The 18,676-nt window shown below is 34.3% G+C and overlaps 3 protein-coding genes across 5 annotated transcripts in view; 1 reads left to right on the top strand and 2 right to left on the bottom strand.

Moving 5' to 3' along the window:
* The window catches only part of LOC130655710 (uncharacterized), a 74,682-nt gene extending 66,658 nt beyond the window's left edge, over nucleotides 1-8,024 (top strand). For all 3 annotated transcript variants that reach the window (XM_057458491.1, XM_057458490.1, XM_057458492.1), the window contains exons 41-55: nucleotides 172-324; nucleotides 825-1,001; nucleotides 1,292-1,468; nucleotides 1,600-1,709; nucleotides 1,816-1,874; nucleotides 1,962-2,104; nucleotides 2,185-2,478; nucleotides 2,656-2,949; nucleotides 3,045-3,353; nucleotides 3,471-3,943; nucleotides 4,642-4,739; nucleotides 4,835-4,991; nucleotides 5,608-5,940; nucleotides 6,058-6,211; nucleotides 6,939-8,024. In XM_057458491.1, the coding sequence (XP_057314474.1) occupies nucleotides 172-324; nucleotides 825-1,001; nucleotides 1,292-1,468; nucleotides 1,600-1,709; nucleotides 1,816-1,874; nucleotides 1,962-2,104; nucleotides 2,185-2,478; nucleotides 2,656-2,949; nucleotides 3,045-3,353; nucleotides 3,471-3,943; nucleotides 4,642-4,739; nucleotides 4,835-4,991; nucleotides 5,608-5,940; nucleotides 6,058-6,211; nucleotides 6,939-7,201 (3,194 nt within the window). In that variant the 3' untranslated portion in view covers nucleotides 7,202-8,024. The remainder of the gene's footprint in view (nucleotides 1-171; nucleotides 325-824; nucleotides 1,002-1,291; nucleotides 1,469-1,599; nucleotides 1,710-1,815; nucleotides 1,875-1,961; nucleotides 2,105-2,184; nucleotides 2,479-2,655; nucleotides 2,950-3,044; nucleotides 3,354-3,470; nucleotides 3,944-4,641; nucleotides 4,740-4,834; nucleotides 4,992-5,607; nucleotides 5,941-6,057; nucleotides 6,212-6,938) is intronic.
* A 1,537-nt stretch (nucleotides 8,025-9,561) lies between these two features.
* LOC130655224 (gamma-aminobutyric acid type B receptor subunit 2-like) lies at nucleotides 9,562-13,074 on the bottom strand. The gene is made up of 4 exons (XM_057457957.1): nucleotides 12,914-13,074; nucleotides 11,029-12,795; nucleotides 10,442-10,903; nucleotides 9,562-10,191 (listed from the first exon to the last, which is right to left on the bottom strand). Exons 1-4 carry the CDS (start codon nucleotides 13,001-13,003, stop codon nucleotides 9,796-9,798), a joined length of 2,715 nt encoding a protein of 904 aa, XP_057313940.1. The 5' UTR covers nucleotides 13,004-13,074; the 3' UTR covers nucleotides 9,562-9,795.
* A 1,444-nt stretch (nucleotides 13,075-14,518) lies between these two features.
* LOC130654756 (coiled-coil domain-containing protein 34-like) lies at nucleotides 14,519-18,223 on the bottom strand. The gene is made up of 4 exons (XM_057457371.1): nucleotides 18,012-18,223; nucleotides 17,598-17,915; nucleotides 16,647-16,911; nucleotides 14,519-15,589 (listed from the first exon to the last, which is right to left on the bottom strand). The coding sequence occupies exons 1-4, from the start codon at nucleotides 18,173-18,175 to the stop codon at nucleotides 15,113-15,115; spliced, it is 1,224 nt and encodes a 407-aa protein (XP_057313354.1). The 5' UTR covers nucleotides 18,176-18,223; the 3' UTR covers nucleotides 14,519-15,112.
* Nucleotides 18,224-18,676: the final 453 nt, after the last annotated feature.

The raw sequence follows: 18,676 nt of genomic DNA, 5'->3' as shown, positions 1-18,676 counted from the left end.
GTCTTTTAATTATCTTTGTGTTGATGAAATAATAGTTGAATGAATGAATGAATGAATAAATGAATGAATGAATTCATGAATTCCTCAATGTTGGAGGGTGATTTTTTTGCTTTTAATAGTTTATAAATAAATATTGCAAATGCTAATTATTACTATATTTGAATGTTTCAGATTCTATCAACACGTTGCCATGGGCGTTGTGGGGCACGTGTTCTGTGACATGTGGAGGTGGTGTGAAAAAGCGGCATCGGACCTGTTTGCTTGAGTCTGGAAAATGCAATAACACGATGCAAGAAACAGATTGCAATGTGCAGATCTGTCAAAGTATTTGATTTTTTTTAGTATACATACTGTTAGTTTTGTTTGCTGCTTCTTAGAAGAAGCCTTCTAATGGTTATTCAGTAGTAAACTCCCGAGACTTCAATCTTCGATAGAGCAAAAACAGCTAGAGTTTTTTTTTTTAATCAAACAAAAATTAAACATCTGACCTTGTTGATGCATCATGCACTTTGAAATTTACTGAAAGAAAAGTTTGTTTATATTTTTTCTTAGCAGTTTGTTTTTCAGGGGGTTATTTCGACAAAGAACCGTAATGAGATAGTTCAACTCTGGATCCAAACTCCTCAAATATCATTAAATTCTTTCCGCCTGTTTTTATTTTGAAAATGCCCCTATTTTTAGTGAAAGTTTTAGGGATTTGGTTACTGGAAATTCGAAGGGAGTTCAAGTTATCATTGTACTGTTCCTTTTTCTTGTCGTAGTGCTTGTTAATAACACTTCCAATCCTTTTTTCTTACATTCAATTGATTCACTCGTGCTTTTAGTTGATGGCATGTGGGGTACGTGGGGAAATTTTAGTGAATGTGACAAATCATGCGGACATGGCAAACGAATTCGCACAAGGTCATGTGACTCACCTTCGCCACGTTATGGCGGGAAAGAATGTGCAGGTGGCATCAGTGTGGATTATATTAATGGTTGCAATCCTTATCCATGTCCAAGTGCGTTTCTTTACCTAATTGTGTAATTCGTTCGTTCGTTCGTTCGTTCGTTCGTTCGTTCGTTCGTTCGTTCGTTCGTTCGTTCGTTCGTTCGTTCGTTCGTTCGTTCGTTCGTTCGTTCGTTCGTTCGTTCGTTCGTTCGTTCGTTCGTTCGTTCGTTCGTTCGTTCGTTCGTTCGTTCGTTCGTTCGTTCGTTCGTTCGTTCGTTCGTTCGTTCGTTCGTTCGTTCGTTCGTTCGTTCGTTCGTTTGTTCGTGCGTTTTGTTGTTAAGTTTATTGCATTTTTTTAAGTTAACGGTAAGTGGAGTAACTGGTACGAATTCGAAGAATGCACTCAACCTTGTGGCTTGGGCGGTGTAATGTTAAAAAGGCGGTACTGCACCAATCCTGCTCCTCTTTACAATGGCGCGCCATGTCCTGGCAATCGGATTGAAATGATAAAATGCAATGAAAATATCACTTGTGCGAGTAAGATACAGTCGCTTAAAAACATCGTTTGTATAAATGATACAAGTTTTTAGAAAAAATGTTGATTTTAAAATTGTTACCCCCGTTAGCAAATCATAACCTTCATGCTAATAATCAGATATTTTTCATAGAGTCCACAGTTACATTTGTGGTCAAACTATTAGAAGAGGTTTGGCAATATCGTCTGGTGTATAGCCACTCACAACGTCATATGAATTTATCGCGACGTCTTACAGATGCCGTACGTGTAGCTTTTTGTTGACGTATTATGACGTTGTTGTTTTCGAAAGTGATTTCACACCTGCTCTTTAGTTTGTTTTCAGTCTTAACTTTACCTTTTTTTCTAGATTCATGAAGTTAGCAAACCAGATGTTGTGACTTATCAGGTTCTTGTTAACGCATTTTGGTAAGTGTTTCTGTTTGTGCATGGACAAATATTCTTATTTGATCAACATTGACACTTGACTAGATAATTTACGTGTGTTTACTTTAGGAAAGGAAGTGTGAACGCAAACTTCTCGTTGCATCTTTTTCCTATTCCATCATTGGAGCTGATAAAAATTCAACATGCGATAGATTATGTTGGAATGATCAACTCGATGCCTGTCAAACCGATCAGCGTTACAAGTGATTATGGTATGGGGGGTTGTCCATATAGATCTCTTTACCATTTTCTCTTTAAACTGGGAATTATCAATAATTCATTCATGTTTTAGTTCCATTTGATCCGCCATCGTTTTCTGCAGTTTCAAACACACCATTCACAATCCATGTATCATGGACAAAGATACCAGAGAAAAATTTAAATGGTAACATTACTGCATATTATATTCATTACCGTGTTGTTTCTGAACACCCACCTGCTTGGCAAATTATGGGATCAGCTAACCTTAGCGTTGTACTACGCGACCTTCGACCTGCAACAACTTATGGACTGCGTTTAGCTGCAGCCACAATCGCTGGTAGGGGTATTGCTACAGAGGAGTTGCAATTAAAAACAAAGGAAGCTGGTATGTTGGTGTAAACATTTGTTTGTAAAAATATAAACTAGAAAAGTTGATTTAGTTTTTTTTTCAGTTGTTTAGGCAAAGGGAGATGGTTTATTAGGAGTAAATTTTAAATTATACATTTTAAAAAAAAACATGTGAAACTCGTATTTTATGATTTACCTTCATATTTTTTTTCAGAGCCCTGGATCAAACCGCCTAATTTTATGCATCAAGTTCTTGATGCCAATACTGTCTACCTTAGCTGGGATGACATTCCACAGACGCAAATTCCCGGAGTCCTGCTTGGTTACAGAATCACTTATAGACCTTACTACAGCGATATCCCTGTAGTTGACACGAACGCGGCATCAATGTTGCTAAGGACATTACGTAACTTAAGACCATTCACATTGTATTGGGTTGAAATCTGTGGCTACACTATTGCAGGATGTGGGCCGAGCGATTTGGTCATTTTTAAGACACCTGCATCAGGTACATTTTCAAAATTTATGCATATTATCCGTCTCGATAGCTCATAATAGTGTTAATTTAAGTTTCTTTCAAACATTTTATGTCTTTAATTTTAGCACCTGGTGTCATTCCACCTGAAGTCACAGTTTACGACCGTTACACGACTGACACGGTTATGCTGACATGGAAAGCAATACCAGAAGAAAAAGAAAATAGCAACATGTTAGGTTACAGAATAACATATGAACTGCTGCAAACGGCTGATGTTGATGTCGTGGAAGGTTCCGAAAAGATTTATACCGTTTCAGTGGATAAATTCACTTTTGACTATACTCTTAAAGGCCTGAAAGCATATTCTCTTTACGTGATCAACATTTTTGGGTATTCAGATGTTGGCAGCGGTCCTTCGAAAACAGTATACGCCCGTGAGTAGTATATATAATTTTTTCACCGCTTTATTCTTTTTCGAAGAAAAGTTGTGTGGCAAAGTTATTGCATAAATGTGTTGTCCTTCCTAGTAGTTTTTACAAACACTTTTTTAGGAACTTGCAAATGTCCGAAAGACATTTTTACTAATTATTTTCAACTACAACCTTATATGGGAGTTCATACCATCACTGATGTTATATCTGGCATATTTCCAACTGTTATATCCGGCATAATCAAAAAAGTCTGCACAGAATGTAGAACGTATCGCTATCCGACTATCCATTTTAACAGATCCTACACTGGTCACGACCCGTCGAAGTTGAACGAGATTGCTGTTCGTGTCGCCATCTCGGAAGTTACCCACATGAGTTTTCCTATTTATGGGAAATTTGATGTGCCAAATTTCATGGGGAATTATCCATATTTGGGAGTGGCGTTATCACAAGGGAGTGCTATGGTTGTTTACTATGAAGAAGTGAAAGTCGTTGAATTCAAAGCACTTTTGATGAAGATTTTATCTTCTTGGCCCATTGTTGTAATTGGTGTTCTCTTCTCCTGTGTTGTTGGAATAATTTATTGGTTTACCGTAAGTAGTTTTTAAATGTCACAATTTCGCTTTCTTTACAGAGTTTTTGTTAAAAACTATGTTGCTTTAACCAATTTTCGCGGCTTCTAAATACAACACATTTTTAGTAAACGAGGTTGACATATACTGTAAGTCAACGCCCTGGGCGCTTATAAAATGCCTACATTTTTTTCTTAGTGTGGAGTGAGCTACTTGCCTTGATTAAAAGAGGGACAGAATGTCTCCTAATTTAGAAATAAGCAAACGAGGGCTTTACGTCCAATCAAAGACTACAGAGGAATATTTTTCCTACTTTTTAAAGTACTGTGCCTGTGTGTTTATTTGAATGGGTGTAGATTTTCAGTATCTTTATTTCGGCCTGATTGGTTATAATTCCTAAAGCTTGGTTACCATCTGGCGTTAAAATGGCGTTAATTTCTCGCGCTTTTTCTGACATCAGAGTTTTTTAACTTATTGAGTATTTAGCACGAGGACGTTTCCATTACAAATAAAATTCACACTATAATAATTTATTTCTTTCGTGAAATATGTCTAATAACATTGTGGAAAACATTTTATTATGGACTTTCATTTGGTGAATTAAAAGTAGAAGGAACGCTTAACGCGGATTAACGCAGGATCTGTAGCCTGTAATCTATTATTCTGGATAAGTAACAATGAGCTTCTGTGAATAAATATATTTTGATTATATACGTTAGGAGCAAGGTTCGACAGAAAGTGATATCCAATTACATAATCCTATTTTTGGTTTTCTTGGAGGTGTTTGGATGGCTGTAATAACCATGACAACCGTAGGGTAGGTTAATTACACTGCTTATATAATACCAACGTATTCCAAATGTTTAAAAGGAGTTGTCTGCTTTCAAGGTAACATTTGATTTTCTTTTGTAGATATGGTGACATTGTTCCTTCTACGAATCTGTCGAAAGCCATGGTGCTAGTTTGGGTGTTAACGGGTTTAATTATTGTCAACATTTTCCTGTCAGTTGCCACGTCTAGTATGGTGGTTAATAATCAACAGGAAGACATCAAATTGTATGGAGAAAAGGTGAGAACACAATCTTTTAATAATTAGTACCATATTGTGTTTTTGACTTAGGTTTAGTAATCGGGATTCAATCTGAAACTGTCAGCAATACGCTTGTTGTGTTTTCCACTTTTGTGTGCGTGTATATTTTTGCGTAAATGAATCTAGAGGGCTTAAAAATCTCGAAGTAGCGCACACGTTTCAGTTTTCATTTATTTTAAAGAACTTTCTACAATTTGGTTTAGAGATTCATTTTTTTTCAGATTTGTGTAGGTGCATAGAAAAATGCTCAAATCGACAAATCTGGAAATACCTATAAAATATATTTATGGTCACCAATAAAAACTAAAGGGGGTTGAAAAAAATACAATGCAACAAAGTCACACAAAGATAAGTGTAAAAAGTTAGAAAAAAAGTTCTTTCCCGATTTCTAATTTAAGGGATTTCTGATAGCGAAAATCACTCTCCGCTAATTGCTATCCGCTTATTAGAGAGTATTCCATATAATTCGACCGTGGTTTTGCTGGTGCGATATTTTTTGTCCGTTAATTAGTGCCCTTTTTGAAGTTTCTGTTAATTAGAGAGCTGATTAGAATGACGTCTGTATCACACGTGGAATAATTTTCTTTCGCATTAGACCGCCGCCATCTTTCTGTCCAGGGAATATAACTTAGCTGTGATGAGAAATGCTATAGTGAATGATGCGTACAAGAATACACTTCAAGTTCTTTCTGCAGTAGCTGATAAAAGAGTTAAGGTTGGACTCATTGATGCAGTGACTGCTGGTAGTTATATAGATAGAATAACTAACATGAGTCTAAAAATCCATAAGATTATTGATTCTAATTCTGGCTATGGCCTGGTTTTATCTGGAGGGCTAGAAGTTATTTCTGGTGACTTTGAAAGTTATTTAACAGCTGCGAAGCCACAAATTCAAATGTTGGTGGATGAAATTGTTGGCCGTATTGTGGTATGTATATTCCTCAGTTGTTGCTTTTTCTTTCTTTTTCTAAACTTACATTGAAGGGAATTATCATAGGAGGGTTTCTAATATTTAATGTAGTCATACTACCGTTTCTTTTCACAGCCGCCTACTCCAAAAACAGACGTTGAATTGTTGTCGAAAAGTTTTTTCAAATCTCGTATTATAATGGCATGCAAGATGATGATTGGTCTGACTGTCTTGGGTATAATCGTTTCAATCATACGGAAGATTAGAAAGAGAAAGGTCCACCCTGAAGGTTAGTTTCATTTCGTGTGTAATTAACGAAACCTTTAAACGTAACTTTCGTAAAACAAGCTTCGCCGTAGAAACTTTCGCGAAAGAAATCTTTCGTATTGGAAATCTTTGCGGGCTAAAATTTCGGCAGAATATGGCTATTTATATTTTAGAGATAAAAGGGAGTATTCAATTTGCCGATTGGCTGAAATGATGTACTTTGGTTTGGGTTAAATTTTAAAAAAAAAACTCTTGATTAAAATTATATTCGATTATTAAGGAATAGATTAAGCACAGATTTTGCGGATGGTTATGATTTGAAATTTAAAATGGTTTAAATTTATCGCGGACTGAAATTGGCGTATTTTGACAAATTTTTTCATTATCATAAACATGCCGTCGGTAAAGCGTGTGGTTGTGCAGATCTTTGATCGCGTTAAAACTACTTCGTTGAAGAACACAACCGTAATGTAGACATACGAAGTGTTTCATGCAGCAAGTAGTCTAGTTTGTCTGTAGTTTCCAGTACTGCCCCTTCCCACTTTGTAAGGACCGCTGATCGAATCTAGGTTGTGTATCACTGATGCGCAAAATAACTCTACTTAGTTATTTTTTATTTCTTTCTTGTTTAAGGCTTATCCCAAAATATTGTGTCATGCAGAGGTTTCTTTCTTTTAAATATTTTTTTATATTGTACGCCTGCATGTATCGCCATATTTGATTAATTTTATTTATTTATTATATTTTAGCACGACCTGAAACTTCTGTTGATATTTATGAACGAATGCATGTCCTAGTTCAGAACTTCAAGGATGCCTTTATTGAAAATGTAAAGAAAGCTGATGCAAGAAACAACACTGAGTTGATTTTGCTAGCAGACCTTAGATCGAGATATACAAAGTTATTGAAAAGATGCGGCTATAGTGAAAACGATATAGCACTGAAGATGAAAAGAAAAGCTAAAAAGCATAAAAAACGAAGGAAAAGACTAATCAACGAAACTGAAGCTTAGTTAACTCTTGCTTGGGTGTTTTTTGTAAAAAAATAAGATTTATCTTGTTTGTAATAATTTTCGCGTGTGCATTTCCGCGTTGTTGCGGTAAAATCAAAAATGTGTGTGAAAAAAATAAATATGAGTAAAAAAATTTTTTTCGAATTTTCACAAACTCGAAGTCGAGTGTGCCTTTGGAAATTAAATGACTTCTCCTTACTCAAAAATTCATACCCTGAAAACCATAAAAATACGAAGGCCCCTTCGTATACCTGTGGTTTGTGATAAGGTATACTGTACTCTTTTTTTAGGCTTGATAATTATGTAATTATAAACTGAAATTTTTTCATTTATTTCTATTTGAACAATGTAAACGACAAATTCTTGTTTTTGACGAGGATATGACTGTGAATATATTGAATACAATTTTTTTAATTTTAACGTAGTAGTGTCACAGTTTTGTAACTATGTCTTCGCATGTGATGAGAATAAATGTTTGTATTGTCTCTCGTTGCTCTTGTTAGCTGTGTGAAGAGCGGATTGATCAACCTCGTTCCCAGGGCATTTTGTCTTGTTGCAGAAGTCGATAGTGGCGAAAAGTTGGTCACTCTGTAATAACGGCTCACGGGACACAAACCCTGGGGACGAGTTTGTGGATTGAATTGTTTTGATCTTAAGAAGGTAGACTTTTTTTAGTATCTAGCTGTCACTCTGCGCCGTAAGAAAACTTGCTGGTACCTAAAAAACCTCTACGTCAGGAAATACCATTCCCAATCTACCAAAGAAGGCAGCAGTAGATGTCCCTATTCGTGGTTTATTTATCAGCGGTCACTTCCGTGTGATAGAAGCGATTTTTTCCAAGATAGAGTCACCTTCCTGGGAAACACTACCTTAAGGGAATTATTTAATTCCCTCGAAATTAAATTAGTTTTCGCCTATTTCACAAAAATTAATTACCGTGAAATTCATATTTTTTTGATTTACCTAGAACGACATATGTATATGTGAATTTGAACTTCAGCAGTCTTTTTTTAATGTCTCCAACATAAACTACCTCAAAAAACGGTATAAATTAAGAAGCGCGAAATTCGCAAAATTTAATTCTCGCAATGTATTAGGACTTGCCAACTTCTAGAAAATTAAATTTTACTTTATAAGTTCTTGCAAAATTAATGCCCAAGGTATTAACGAACGAATTCATTAAAAGTTTGGATTCAGCGTTGAACTGTTGTTTCATCTAAAATTAAGTCTCTGGAAACGTAAACAGGGGGCTATAGCGACTGTAAAACCCCTATTCTTCAACGCTTTCATATAGCTAGCGCGCTCTTAAACCCTATTCGGTCCCCCCCCCCTGATGGTTTTTTTTATTAACTTCTTATTGCTATGTTATATGGCTGTGAAACTTCTGAGTTTCAATATTTATCTATTAGACACCTGCATGCCAAATGTTTAGGTCCAAAACCTTTCAGAGGCCTTGATATTGGCCATTACTCGAAACTACCCTTAAAAATCTCTATGGTCTCTGTTAGGATTATCCTCAAAACTTAAAACTTGCATCACAACTTTGATTTATTAAGAAGAATCATTTTGCATAATTTGGACACTTAATTAATCCGATTCCCCGATTTTGTCGGAGTTTACCCGAAAATCGAAAAAAAACCCGGATTTTCAGGCAATTTTTGATGCGATCCACGTAAAAACCGGAAAATATGTTAAATAACTTTTATTTAGCTTTCAGAAACTTCAGACAGAATGCAAAAATTCGCTCTGGAACAAAAGTAATTAAATTTTAAGCAGATAGTGGAATTTTTAACAAATTTCAAGCTGATGACGTCACAGAAAATGTGCTGATGCAAGCAAAAATTTATTGCTGCCATTTTGTTCTTTTTAAGACGTACTATAAGTGTGCCAAGTTTGATTTAATTTGAACAACCCTATAAAAAATTATTGAGGGGGCGGATTTCCCCAACCCCCAATGTAATGACGTCAAAAAAATCAGGAAAACGAAAAACCATTTCAAAATGGTGGAGGAGAAGTGCCCGAAGTGGGTAAAAACACAATCTAAAGGTTAAATCTCTCGTTTTTCAATACGTATTTGCGAAGCGTATATTTTTTGTTTAATACTAATCCGTTATCAACGTTTTGAAATTAAATTGGAGTGGGAGGTTTGAGACTCTAAATCTATATTTTGTCTTAAACCCTCAGTGTTATTATTTTGTCCTTGTTAGTTGTAGAAGGATTTGAACTTGCGCCAAATTACTTTATTCTATTGCACAACAATTAATATTCGCATGGATTTTTAGTCAAACTCAAACCCCCAAACCGCAACGCTGCACCCTCGCGCATCTCCTACTCTTATACAAAAAAAAACATAAACGAACTGAAGTATATGAATATATATTCTAATGACATTTGTTTTCGTTAAATTTCGCTATAAAATAAAATTGATCTCTTGATGTCAAATGCTATAATTACACGCCTCGGGGCGTTTCATCATAAAGGGTGCTATAAATTCGTAATAATTGAGGACATTTGTTAAAGTAGGGATCCTTGCAGCGCTGTAACCAAGTATTTGCAGTCTTAGTATTTACAACTTCTTCTTATAAGTTCTCTTCTCAAGCAGTGGAGTCGTTAACTGGATTGGAACCTTCAGGTTCTTCATCAATTGTTCCCACATAAACTCCCGAAGCTAAGCATCCATTACTGTCGACGTACCGTTTAGGTTCTTCGTTATAAGACGGAGGCGAATTAAATACTGAATTTGATAGAAATGCATTGTTTGATGTATTGCTTCCTCCTGCAAAAGATGAACTATCAAGTGACCCGCATGGTTGATCAGACGACACATCTGATGTCATAGTACACGTCGAAAATGCTGATTTCATGTTATCGCTGTCTTTCTCCATGCTCCTATTCACGTAGCCCATTGGATAGTTATCCTCTGGCTCATTCGCACTGCTTTGGTCGCTACCTCCAGAGTTTATTTCTGTGGCATTTAATATCATCCGAACCTAACGCAGAAAACAAACAAAATTAGTACCACTTAATCTGTTAAGGTAAATGTCTTTAACGTTTTTGTTAAAAGCTGCAAAATTGCCTTTCCTTTTTAAAATAAAATAGAACATTGGCCTGCATATGGTAACATCTCACAAAGTCAAAAAAAGTGCAGCATTTTTCACTGTATGGAAAATAACACATGGGACCACACAGTACAATTTCTTATGTGAAATGCAACAAAGTTGCCTCGGATGTTTTGCTCACCTTTGGTATAAAGACCAACAGGAGTGTTGTAGTGGTACATATACAGATGCAGACAGCCACAATAGCATATGTTGCATGATGACGAGTGGTGTTTGCCAACACTGACACACAGATTACACCAATAACTGAAACAGCAACAACATTGTAAATCGCCATTGCGATTTGTTTTGATTCGTTTTGCATTTTTATTTTTGCATTTCTTGATTGCCATGCAAGAAATATTCCAAAAATCAATATGACGCCTTTGTAGCAATACATTCCAATGGTAAATTGAGTTTCGTATTTACAGGTACAACCAACGATCTGCTCTATCTCTATTGTATCTGCAAATAAATCTTCCTCTTGGGTGATGTTACGAATGTCATAATCAAATGGGGAGAATTCAACCCAGTTGATCAAGGCTATCGAATCAATGAAGATAAACAATCCAATGATCGCAAAAAGTGACCAATCGGAGGAGCTCTAAACAAAGTTGCAATTAAATAATTAAACTAACTAATTAAGAATTAGATTTCTTCTCTTATGTTAAGCTCAAGCATTATATGTTTTTTATAAGTTGAATAAAATAGTACATAAAAAGGTCTCACCTTCATTGAACGTTGTAGTTTAACTTCTGGTGTCATATATAACTTGTAAATATGCCATACTTTGGCAAACAACGATCCAAACGTCAATGTAAAACCAGTTGATAATGTAAACAAGAAGGACCAACAGATGTAATGTGTGTTTTCTTTCGACGTGAAGCGAGTGTCAAGTCCATAGATGATAACAGATGAATAACATAGTACACTGCCAAATATAATCACACAGTTGATTGCAGGAGATTGCATGGACATTTTTTTATCTTGAGAAAATACCAGTGTAATGATCAGAAATGAAATGGCTATCAATATACCAATACAAGCAATGATCCACATGGTCACGAGTAACGGTTTGGCAAAATGCGCAAATTTTTTGAGATAAATGGCTTTATCTTTCGGAACATTTCCATTTTTGAATAAGATGCTAGTAGCCTCTGGAATCATTGTTAGTTTTTTTTTAGTAAAATCATCCATACCAATAATTACCGAAGTTTCTTTGTTTGAAAAAAGAGAGAGCTGACCAATCCTATCAGACTTATCATTAAATACTCTCTGGTAAGAAACAGGGCCAGTAATTCCTTGAAACTTTATCCTTGGGAGGTCCCGCAAAAGTATATAGATACGTCGGGCTCTTTTAAGGGCATTGTCATTTTCAAAATCTATGTCGTTATTTGCTATCCCCCCACTTGCAAGCGCGTCGTCAAAAAGTAATGTCATTGTCCATACCATGTCGTATGCGTATGCAGTGTTGTCTGGACATTTAACACCAACGTCCAAATGGTCGTGTAAACGTTTCACGAAATCGTTACCGGTCATATTACCGATAGTTTGCTCTTTATCCCTCCGAACCTTTTGTTTTGTAATAGAAATATACCCATATGAAGCTATCAGCAACTCTTCTTCGTTACAGCTAATCTCGCGCGTTTTTTTGTTGGTAAATTCATCAATAATCGAATCATATTTTGACGACGCCCAATCAGATGGAAGAGTTTCAAATAGTATCCACGTGACTTTTGGTGAGTACATTTGTCGAAGGTAAGCCTCACAAAATATCTTCCTTGCACCTGGGACGGACACTAGTGCTAATATTATCCTTGCCCCCAGTTCTTGTAGTTGTCTCATTTCGTTGGACACAGAGTACCTGGGTGGTTCGCTCCAGATACTATTATATAATAATATATTTAAAGAATTATTATTATCAGTTGAGGTGTCCATTGCCTTTCTTAAGCTATCCACATTCTTACGATATGTTTTATCCGAAAGATCATATAATATTCCGACCCTTGTCCAGTTGTAATTGTCTATCAGCCTACGAGCGGCGTCAAATCTTGTTATGATAGAAGGGGTGTTTTTGAAGAAGAAAGCAAAGTAATCTTCAACTGGTTCATGTGCTTCACTGTATGATCCTTGCAGCTCAAAATATCCATGCGTAAAATGCATTCCTAGTTCGTTTTGTTTTTTAAATGGTGGTCCAATTGTCCCCACCACTGGTATTTTGTTTTTTACATACAAATTAAACAGTGTGTCGATCACTGAAATGGTCGTTTCTTCTACAGCTCGTATGACTGGTACTACTTTAAACTGAATGTTTTTACCCTTTACTTTTAGCAGATTTGTAGCCTTTTTAACGTCTTCAAAAGCCATATGAATGGAAGCGTTGATACAGCCCTTGTCTACTGAATATTCCGGTACCAATGCGGCAAAGCGTAATGGGCGTCTGTCGTCGGAATGTGATGTCGAGATAAACATAAAGAGCAGGAACCATTTCTCCATCTAAAACAATCTTATTTCATCAAAAAAAATGTTTTCAAGAAGAAAGAGATTTCGAATTACATCAAAAATTTATCCCCTATCCATGATATTTGAAAAAAATAATCAACATAAATTGTACCTCCATGTTAGCACTTTCTTTTTTTCTTCGTTGTTTACAAATTTTTCTTTCAACACTGAAGAAATTTCTTCGTCTTAATAAAAAAAACATATCAAAGTGTGGACATCCTTAATGACGATGGTAATTACTATTTGACAAAAAGTATATAATTAGAATACAATAAAAAATCTAATGACGCTCATTAATCATTACCGATGTTGTTGAAAATAAATTGCATATCATGCTATGACACGTCAATATCTGACCATGTTTTTTTATTAACTATCGAAGTAGGAAGCAGTTTAAGATTTGACTGAACACGCTTGTCAACATAAAGGCCCCGCCCCCACCCCTTATTTAATATGCGCCCTCCCAAAACTCTTGAAATATATCATAAAATTCAAAATTCCTTCAATTTCGTTTTTAATTCTCACTGCAATTTTGTTTTCAATAATCCTCAATTGCCCACATGCATTACGATGCGTTCAAACAAATCATAAAATCAATTTTACATTCTCTTTAATTTCGTTTTCAAGGATATAACGCATGAAATGACAGTGTGTCTACAAAGTGCGTTTATTTATTTTTCTATTTCCCTCCTAAGTAAACGCCCTCTCTAATTCTTGATTCTTAAGATTTTCGAGAAGTTGATAGTTATGCTAATTAATGTATGTATGACATCATGTATTTAAAATAAATGAGGTGCTGTTTTAGGGATTTATCAAGGTATTGTGGTGATGTAAATATGTTTTCACTTATTCAGTTGAATATTTTAAACGCATTTGCATAAGTATTACTAAATAGTACTTTTGATTTTTTAAGAAACCGGCGGGTTTAATGTTTTTTGAAAAACAATCCATTTCAGCTTGAAATGTTTCTTAAATGTTTGGCATCTTGAGTTTTGTGTTTCTTAAACTCCTGATTATCATTTAAATCCGCAATTGTTTTTCAACATCTAACTTCATAATTCCGCATAATTAGCTAAACTTCTAAGACTTACAACATCTCGCTAACCAAAAAGATTTTTCCAAAAAATAGAAAGATTCCTAGTCAGCTCTGCAAGTTTTAAGTCATTCTACAACTAGGTCAAGTTTTATTACTTAAGCATGAGAATTTTTATGTTCAGTGCAGGCATTTTATGATTTTCTTTCCCAACCCATCATTACAGAATAGAAACGCCTATTTTTTACCTTATTTGTAGGGTTAAAATAAAATACACAATCTACGATACGGTTTCATCTTCTTCTAAAGCGTATTTTCCGATGTTAAATTCGCCTTTCGGGCTCTCTAAGAAGTGTGATTGGATTGATCCTAGTCCTCTTCAATCTGGGATATTAACTAGTGAGTAGTAAATATTAAACAGGGTCGGGACCCCGCGAAAAGACTTTAAGCTCGCGATTTCTTTAAAAATGGTGTTGGCTATGTGACCATGCAAAAAGCATCTGTACAGTCAGTTTGTTTCTTTATTTCTTGGATTTCAATGGTTACTTTGTCCCACCTACCTTTCTCAATTTTTGTTTTACAAATTTTAGACAACCGTAGATATAAATTTATGTAGTTTTAACAAGTCCGCGTTGCCTGGGTAAACGGGAAGTGATTCTGTAAGTGGCAAAATAACAACAAAGATTATTAAAAAACATTTAACACGCAAAACAACATCATGAACAAAATAAAGACAATTTTTAAAGCACCGTATGGCTCCGATAAAATACCGAGTGCCTAATCAAAATAACTATTTTAAAGGCAGAAACCTTTGTAATTAAGAAAAACACGCGAAATCAAGGGAAATAACTTTCGCGAATAGCCTTTTTTACAAACCTTTTTTTTATAATGGCGGCAACCGCACAAATGAATACACTTTGAATCGACTCAAAGAGTTAGTTAAAGTTTATTGCATGAAATCTTGGCTACTAAAAAGAAAAGCATAGTGTTAAAAAAGTTCACGAGAATTAACTTCCGCAAATAGTTCCTTTCAAGAAATTTTGCGGGGATAAACTTAAGCCTTTTTATAAATTTTATATTAGATTTCTCGATTTCACCCGTAAAATGCAAAGTCTCAAGTTTCTTTAAAATATGGTTAAAGGAATTATGATTGAAAATACGGTAAACAAAACAAGTGTTTAGGAGAAAAATTGGCATTTGAGAAAAAAGAGGCTTTTGTCACGAAATCTATAAAGAAGATACCAAGGTGTTGAAAAGATAGAAGGTTTAATCGAGGCACTACGGTGCAACATTAATACAAGAATGCTTGGAAACAACATGTTTTTGTTTTGAATAATTTCTGTTATGTTTTCCTTTTCTTTCTTCTATTTCTTTCCACAACATGGGTGGTGAAGAAAATTCTTTTTGTCTTAAATTCTTTTTATCTTTAGCACTGTTTGTAACATTGGCAACCCAGGGTATAGGGTTCATATATGACGGCGGAGGCGTCGATCCCATGTCGTAATAACTGAAGAGCGAGCCCTCTGAATAACCGTACGTGTTGCGTGATGGGCGTTTCTTTTTCTTGGATTTCTTAAGCCATTCCCTGTAAGCTTCTTCTGATGCTAGCTTTTTATTCAATATTTGTTTTTGTCGTGTTTGTTCTTCTATTTTGTTTTGGTCACGTTTTTCTTTATCTCTTTCTTTCACTTCCTGACGCCATTTTTCGTATCGTTCTCTTGATTTCTTCTCCAGTAAATCCATCTCTTGCTGTTTCTATAATATAAAAAACGTGTACAAAACCCTTGAGGCGTTCAATAACATTATCTGGACAAGAAGTGCAAAACCTAAAAACGTAAACTAACAGTGATGTAAAAAAATTCAACTTGGTGTTTTCAGAGATTTTATGGTAATGATAGAGCATGTCGAGCATATGTATAACAAATCATTAACATGACTAGCGATGTTATAATGGAAAACGGTCGTATCAAAAAGTAGTAAAACAATAAATAACAACAATAAAACAAGAACATAAGGTATCAGAAAACTAAAAAACCTAACAAACAAAAGTTGGAAGGAAACGTTTAAATGAAAAAGGATAAGGAACTAACTACAAAAGATTGAAAGAAATTTAGAACTTTATTTATTAATTTATTCTTCTTTTTTTATAGTCCAAACTAAGAATAATGAACAATACATTGCCCCTGTTGGTGATAATAGTGACTTCGAAGTGTCCATCCAATTTTCATCCAATTTTTACATCACAATTGTCAATCAAAAGCTAATCCTGGTACACATGCATACTATATAAAATTTTCAGTCCAAAAGCCTAATCCTTAGCAGTATTTTTTGTATAAGTTATGCAATTAAGTATGCAAAGCTTAAAATGTTTGATTAAATTTCTATTACAGTCGAATTTTGAATGTTTAAACAGTTCCTAATGTGCGTGCTGCACATTCTGATACACAAGAATAGAAGGACCACAAGAAAATCGAATATTCCTTTATTAACAAATTTTAAGAAATGAAGAAAGAAAACTGAATTTGGTTTTTCTGAAGTCTAATATATGAGTAAGTTTTATTTTTTCAGTGTAATAAAAAATACAACGTATTGTCTAACAAGGAAATAAGAAAACAAACCTAATTATGCAGACGCTTTAAATAATAACGTGAGCGCATGGCCATTGTTCTACACATAAAATCAAAACATTGCGTCGCGCTGAAAATGGTCTATAAAAACGGTTCATTAAAATAAACTTAGAAGTTATCAATTTCTTTTTGTAGGAACAACCTTATCATTTTTATTATCTTAAAAAAAAAGAATAACAAATAACCTTTAATTTCTCGAACTCGATTTGTGCATCTTCCTCCTTCTTCCTTTTCTGAAGTTCATATATTTTATTCTTAAGCCACTCCTCTCTATTTTCTTTGGCAAGGATTATCTTGCGTTGTTTTTCTTCTTCTTCTTTCATTCTCTCCAACTGCGACTTCTTTTTCTCTTCTTTTTTTACGTTTAACTTTTGTATGTCTAACAAAGCCTTATGCATTAACCATTCCTCCCAAGTATTAAGCTTCAAATCAGTGAAATACTTTGAAGGACTAGCAAAAACAAGAAAAAACATTTTAAATTGTTTTGCAACATAAAATTTATTTATGTGATCTTCAGTCACCGTACAAAAATGAATTAGTTAGAAATTATGACTGAACACTACATTTCCTTGCGACGCAGAGAGCATTCATCAGTTAGGGCTGGGTAAGCAGAAAATTTGCTTTTCCATATGAACAGGAGTTGTCACGCTTAAACATTTTCTTGTTAACCAAAAGATTTTCCTATTGGAACAGACCCCAAAGTTTATTTTTTTAATGGTACTTGTACATCCTCAAGGATGAACTTTTTCATAAGATACAATAAAAAGTTGCACATGTTCAAAGCAGTTACATATATAACTATCTTAATTTGTACTTATAATGCATGCTTTTTACGCTATAAAAATACATATCAAAGGGAGAGGGGTATATATTTTTTTGAGTTCCTTTATTTTAGTAAATTTTTAACTGTTAGAGTACTCCTTCAATTTTTAATTAAAACAATTTATAAAATATTAAAAATTATACAATATATAATATAAAAAATATAAAACATTGCAGCCAATTTGGTTATGTATGGGTGTATTATATGAATAATAAATAACAGTTTAAAAAGATATTCCGCGCCCTTACGAGACTTCATCAGGGCAAATTTTATATTTTTTATTTTCATATATAAAATATGTATTGAAAATCACCTGTTATCTGTTAAGTATTTGGTTGAACTAGAAAAACTTGATGATGATAATACGGAGGACGAGGAAGATGACGAGGATGATGAAGAAGATGATGAACTGGAGTCTGATCTTTTTGATTTATTCCTACTGTTTGATGACGGGTTGCTAGATAAAGATTTCTTCTTAACTGATGATTCTCGTGAAGACCAACTTCTGTTTGATTCTGAAGAGTGTTTATCAGCTTTCATTTCCAAATGGTACAATTTCTTTTTATTACTATCAGCTACTGACAAATCTTTCTTTGAGTTATTTTCTTTTTCAGAATCCTCCATTTCAAAACTAAATTCAAAGAAAATATATGACGTTGCAATAAAGTTTCTTTTACATAAGTTCATCATCTATATATAATAAGGGATTTTAATAAGGTATATCTACCTTTCATAATTGCTTGCGTATAGTGGTGTCAGTAATGATCTTGTTGATTCACCAGTTTGTAAAAGGAAATCTTCAGAGGTATTGAAGTCTGAAGGAAGAGTTTTTACAACAAATGTTTTGCCATCAATTGGAGATGATGCACGAATCGGAAGATTTGAAGACATACTTGCAATTTTAACATATAATTCTACAAAAGTTATAAACACATTAAATACATTCAGTTAAGAGAATTGCCAACTCTTACACAAACAAAAACTTTTCATATATAACTTTTAATCCATGCAGACAGAAAATACAGCAACTGAACTGAGCTTTGCCATTTAGGATAATTTTTTTTTAAAAAATAAGTTTGAATATCTAGAGGGTCAAAAGACCTTCTAGATATTCATAAAATGCATGTACGCAGAAGAAAACACAAAACCAATGTAGTTAATTTTTAAATTAAAGCAAGAAAAATTATACTTTTATATTATTTTTATTATTATTATTTTTTTTATTATTATTTTTTTATTATTATTAATATTTTACTTTTCACTAAGTAACTCGTGTCAACTAACAAGGGCAACCAATTGGCAAAGCGAATTAAAACTGGACTTGATGTTGTATAAATCTTTTTCTGTAAAATGTTGCTTGAACAGGACAACAAAAAAAGATGGGAGTGTGCT

The sequence above is a fragment of the Hydractinia symbiolongicarpus genome, chromosome 8 (assembly GCF_029227915.1).
Source record: "Hydractinia symbiolongicarpus strain clone_291-10 chromosome 8, HSymV2.1, whole genome shotgun sequence".
NCBI lineage: Eukaryota > Metazoa > Cnidaria > Hydrozoa > Anthoathecata > Hydractiniidae > Hydractinia > Hydractinia symbiolongicarpus.
This window is presented reverse-complemented; position numbering and strand designations above follow the sequence as displayed.